Source organism: Notothenia coriiceps, unplaced genomic scaffold, assembly GCF_000735185.1.
Source record: "Notothenia coriiceps isolate Sejong01 unplaced genomic scaffold, NC01 NC01_scaffold00028313, whole genome shotgun sequence".
NCBI classification, from domain to species: Eukaryota; Metazoa; Chordata; class Actinopteri; order Perciformes; family Nototheniidae; genus Notothenia; species Notothenia coriiceps.
This window is the reverse complement of record NW_011361014.1, coordinates 141,380-147,187: the sequence shown is the minus strand read 5'-3', so window position 1 is coordinate 147,187 and position 5,808 is coordinate 141,380. Positions and strand designations below refer to the sequence as shown.

Here is a 5,808-nt window from a genome sequence, read left to right as displayed (position 1 = left end):
GCGACCAATCAGAGCACAGTGGGCTCAGGGGGGGGGGGGCGTTTAGGACAGAGAGTGAATACACATGCTATACTACGGAGCCCCCTAGGGGACATGGAGATGAGAAAAAAAATTATTTGAAAAAATAAAAATAAAAATAAGTTTTGCGCGATCTCGCAAAACCTTTCATTTAGCTCAATGTACTTCCTGGTCAGTTCGGCTGCTACGGCAACACAGAAACCACAACAATGGAGCGGTTCATCGATTTTACTTTGAGCTTGGCCTTAAATATAAAGATATAACATCAGTGCTTGGCAAGAGGCACGGGTTTCACACATAGACTGTATATATAAAGGGTTTCACATAAGTGAAGACACCTCAAGAGAACACTGAGAGCGAGGGGACATGCACGTCCCTCTGAGCTGAGTTATTGACAGATTCGAATTTCGCGGATCAATAACTCATGAACATAAGGTTTTAAAAATACAAACAACAAGACTTTACAATCAGAGCAAGGTAAACAACGAGCTACAGAGCCGTTTTTATCAGAACAGTTCGATACGCGCCGTCATCCGAGCTAAACATCAAGAATTGGTCACAATCTGCGGCTGGAGGAGGGAGAGGAGTGCTTAGGGACCGTCTACAAACTGCAACGGGGTTTTGCGAGATCTCGCAAAACTTTTTCTATTTTTTTCTATTTTTCTTCTCCATGTCCCCTAGGGGGCTCCGTACTATACAGAGATGCTGTATGAGAAACCAATGTGAGTTTGGAACATTGCACAATATAGAATCTATTCTAGTAGACCTCAATTATGATCAGTAGAAATGGTCATAACATGGGACCTTTAAGCATTATGACTGGATATGAAAGGGTTTTTTGGAAACGTGCAAATATTGCAATTGACCATTTCAAGAAGCCAATAAATGGAGGAGGGATGCTGAGTTTGAAAGGTCTGAAAAGGCGTTCACTTCTGGTGAAAAAAAATCACACTTTGAAGCTGCTTACAAACAGCAATACTCATTTCCATAAGACATGTAAAAAGCTCAGTTGAAATATTGTCTTTTTCTGATTTAAGAGCAAAAACTGTAATCTTTTAGTGCATTTAAACGGTCCACAACACATTGTCCTGAGGGGATGCAGAGGAAAACACTGGATACAATCAACATGTTAGCATCCGAGCTAACGGCGTACCTGTTGAAGTTCTCTTGAACCAGGTTTTCATTCATATAATGCAGCTCCTGCTCCAGGTAGCGCATCAGAGGGTCTGCAGCCTGAAGAAAGGAAGGGGTTTGATATCAGACGAACTTAAAAGACATCTGTGTATTTGTTATAATGTTAAAGTCACCTACATCCTCCGTGGACTTGGAGGGAATCCTCTTCCTGGTGGACATGTTTCGGACATGCGTCTCAATATCTGTGTTTAACTGGAGAACCAGATGGAGAGGTGGGGTTAAAAGCTTCCCTACGTTTTCAGAATCAGAATCAGAATCCTTTATTCGTCCCACAGAGGGAGCATTTACATTTGTTACAGCAGAAAAGAGCCAAAGAAAGCTTAATGCTAACTAAAGCATGCATACAAAAGTATTAAAGATACAACAAAAATACACAAGATTACACAATTTACAAAATACACATCCTGTAACAATTCAGAAGATTTAGCAGCCAGGTGTATACATGTAGGTCCAGTTATTAACGGCATATATATATATATACAGAGGTGGGAAGTATTGGAGTACAAATACTTGGTTACTGTACTTAAGTACATTTTTCTGGTATCAGTACTTTACTCCACTACTTATTTTTCTGACTACTTTTCACTTTCTACTTCTCACATGTTGAACTCAAATACCTGTACTTTCTACTTCTTACATGTTGAACTCAAATACCTGTACTTTCTACTTCTTACATGTTGAACACAAATACCTGTACTTTCTACTTCTTACATGTTGAACTCAAAGTTTAGTCAGTACTTTTACTTTTATCATAGTATTTTTAAACATGAGTATCTGTACTTCTACTTGAGTAAAGTGTGTACTTTTGCCATCTTTGTATATATATATATATTGCACATAATTATTACAAAAAAGTTGTTGTAGATGTAAGGATGTTCCTGATGCTTCACCTGCTTCCCCAGAGTGTCTAAAGCGGACCGTATCTCTCGCCCCAGGATGCTCTTGGCTTGCTGCAGCTGGGCGGGCAGCGTGTTGTGAAACTGGTTCTCTCCGATCACATGCTGGGTTCGATCCCGAAGCCCGGCCCAGTTCAGCTGCGTGGGAAGACGGGTCAGAACCGAGCGTAGGTGCTCAAGGTCGTTCACCACCACACACAACTGGGAGGAGGATGTTAGCATTTAAATAAACGTTAGGTCAAAGTATCGGATAAACAGGAGATCATTAGCATTGACTTAAAGGAGCCTAATAGCTTGACAGTTGAATTAGATTGAAATAACATTGGATATGGTTAACTAAATGTTGGGGGTGGTTAAAATAATAAGCATTAGTTCAAAGAAAACAGCTAAAATAGTAACATTTGCCCAAATAACTTTTAAAGTCAGCATTAATTAGACATAACGGATGAGCAGTGGAAAAAGTGGATAAAAGGATAAAAAGATCAAATGAATGGCTAAACAGTGGGGAAAGAAGCTAAAAAGTGAAGAATTAGAGGCCTAAAGAATAAACGGGTACAAATAAATCAGCTAAAAGTAACAGATAAACAGGTTAACAATAGTTTGGGGAATTGCAACATTAGACGTTTTGCGTTGCAGGTGAACAGGAACAATACTTAGCATGAGTTAAAAAATGTAAGCTGATATACTTGGCTAAAAGTGACCTATTGGTTAAACATTTGAATAATTAAAGTTTGCTAAAAATGATGAATGAAGGGTATAAGCTAAAGCTAATGGGAAAAAGTGGAATAATCTGCTAAAAGTAACGAATAAACCAGAGAAACAATTAGCTTTAAAGTAAAAGATAACCAGTTGAAATTAGCTACAAGTATTATATAAACAGGGGGAAATGATTAGCTAGAGTTGGACGGTTTTCAAACTGTTGTTTTGTTGTTGTTTGCTAAATCTAAGGCGGTCTCCTCACCATGTTGATGGCGCTGCCGTGGTCTGAGTTCTCCGACAGCTCCCTGACTCTCTCCTTCAGTAAGTTGCAGTAATTCACCACGATCTTACACACATCCTGAAAACACACAAACAAACATTTATTATCTTCCATAACTTCTCTCCTGTCAGGCTAGTGGACAAACAGAGCCAAACGATAGCATTAGGTACGCCTCGTTTGCATTCCCGTAACACTTCAGAGAACTTGCAATATAAAAGATGAATGTGTTAATGCAGTGATATCAAAAAATAAAAAGCTAAATTGGTGTTAAAATCTGCTATAAGTAAGTAATGGATAAACAGGTTGAATAACAAGAGTAAGCAGCTAAACTAGCCTTATGGATAAAGAGTTTGAATAATTGGCGTTAGATAAACGTTGTATGTACAGTGATAATTGTTTTGACTGTCACGGATAAACAATGGTAGCAGTTCATATTCTTCAGTTACGGTACGTCCACACGGCAGCGTGTGTTGAAGCTTGCCGGCGGGGGGGGCTGAAACTCGACCAACAACCAATCACATTAATCTCCCGCCCCGGACACACAAGCACGCGGTTTGATTGGCTGGCGCTTCCGTCGAAGCTTGAAAAGTTGAACTTTTCTCAACTTTCGAAGCGAGCAACGGAGGCAAAGCGACGCGACGGACCCACAATGCAGTTCGGCAAAGCGCAACATCACCCCATTCAAAGTGAATGGGAAGCGTCTCCGTTGAAGCAACGCACGCCGCTGTGTGGACGGGCCGTTAGGGTTAGGGTAGTACCTCAGTGATTTTGACCATGAGCATGAAGGCCTCCTCGGGGTCGGGCCAGGACAGTTTCTCCCACAGCTGGCAGATCGGCTGGATTAAAGCCACCAGATCCACGGCAGAGGAGCTGTGTTTAACGGGAACCGATCCAGACTGCAGGGGCTGGAGCTGAGAGGGATCCACTATTATGTGCTAGTCTCTCTTGTCCAAGTTGGTGGTGATCGTTTGCAGTCCGTACAGCATAGCTACAGACTTGGTTGAAGTGGGGTTTCATTCGAAGTGACACCCTCTCGAACGGTGCGCATTACTTCGTGTTGACTTTATTTTTTTTTACTATTACTGTATTTTGTTGTTTGATACGTAATTTCCAGCTTAGGATTAAAAACATTCTGTATATAATTTGTATTTCCTTTGAGTTCTATATTATTGTTTTGTACATATGTTATACTTCAATCTTAATTAACTGTAGTTTTATTGTTGTCTAGTGTGTATACATCGGAGTCTGTGTCTGATGTTTCTTTTGAGACAAAGTCCGATCAATGTAATCTATACTTAGTCTGTTCTTTATTCTTCTTTGTATGTGGTGGTGTCCTTGTGTTTATCTATCTTTGTTGTATAATCATAGACAATCCCTAACCGATACTAGCTGTGGCGTGAGGAATTGAGGTAGTTTGAGCCACTATAAAACAGGACTTATCAACTAATTGAGGTGTCGTACAAGGGCAGGGGAAAACTGGGGTCAACCCTTGTATTGGGTCTGTTGTGTGAGGGGAGGACGGAGGAACTTGTATTTATTACTGGGAAGAACAGAGTCCCCCTCAAGTAAAAAAACTCAACTGTTTGAAGGTCCTTCAAAAGTCTCTCCGCTACGGCATGACCCGACTTGGTGCGAAAGTCGTGGTGAGTCCTGGCCGACCTCTCCCGGCACGTCCACCTGGTCCATTGAGTTGAAGGAAATGAGTCATCTGTCATGTCTATGAGCACAAAATTTTTATGAGACCACTTTCATACTTCATGACTGATTTTGAAAGGAAATGAGTTCAGTTTCATTTCCGAAACTCTACATAGAAGTCATTTTTTCATCGGTATTGATCGTCGACAAATATTTCTCATGGACTGGAGGGAAAGATATAATTATCTTGTCATTACAGGTAACATCGATTACTTACAAAGGTACGACTTGTTGCCGTTGTACCTGTTGCAAAAGGTAACCAAGGGAGAAGAAATCTCTTCTGGTCCTTTACTAACCTATGTGCCTAGCACCAAGTTTAGTAATCCGTGCGGTTACTGAGATTTATTATTACTAAGTGCGGTGGTTGTGTGTAGAGTCTGATTTCCTTGGTCGGCAAAACCTGTACTTCTTCACTTACATGTCATAAACTCAAGTTGGCATTCTTCATCTTCTGTCCATAAACCAAGTGTACATTCTTCATCTTTCATGTCCAATAAACACAACGTTGTACCATTCTCATCTTTCATGTCCATAACTCAAGTTGTACATTCTTCATCTTTCATGTCCATAAACACAAGTTGTACATTCTTCATCTTTCATGTCCATAAACTCAAGTTGTACATTCTTCATCTTCATGTCCATAAACACAAGTTGTACACTCTCATCTTTCATGTCCATAAACCACAAGTTGTACATTCTTCATCTTTCATGTCAATAAACACAAGTTGTACATTCTTCATCTTTCATGTCTATAAACCTCAAGTTGTACATTCCTTCATCTTTCATGTCTATAACTCAAGTTGTACATTCTTCATCTTTCATGTCCATAAACTCAAGTTGTACATTCTTCATCTTTCATGTCCATAAACCCAAGTTTTACATTCTTCAGTTTCATTTTTCAAACAGTCTTTTCTTCACCACCTCATTTCATGACATCATGACATTATGCATCATAAACATGAGTGATGAAGGGTGGAGACACAAGACTACGAAATTATACTAGAGGAAGTCTGCTATTACTACACG

General features: G+C 40.0%; 1 protein-coding gene across 1 annotated transcript in view; it reads right to left on the bottom strand.

Moving 5' to 3' along the window:
• Nucleotides 1-4,773, bottom strand: part of LOC104958102 (protein unc-13 homolog D-like) — a 6,263-nt gene extending 1,490 nt beyond the window's left edge. The window contains exons 1-6 of the mRNA XM_010785811.1: nt 4,747-4,773; nt 3,846-3,998; nt 3,070-3,165; nt 2,103-2,309; nt 1,330-1,404; nt 1,172-1,251 (exon numbers count right to left, since the gene is read on the bottom strand). Coding sequence (XP_010784113.1) covers nt 1,172-1,251; nt 1,330-1,404; nt 2,103-2,309; nt 3,070-3,165; nt 3,846-3,998; nt 4,747-4,773 — 638 coding nt within the window. The remainder of the gene's footprint in view (nt 1-1,171; nt 1,252-1,329; nt 1,405-2,102; nt 2,310-3,069; nt 3,166-3,845; nt 3,999-4,746) is intronic.
• Nucleotides 4,774-5,808: the final 1,035 nt, after the last annotated feature.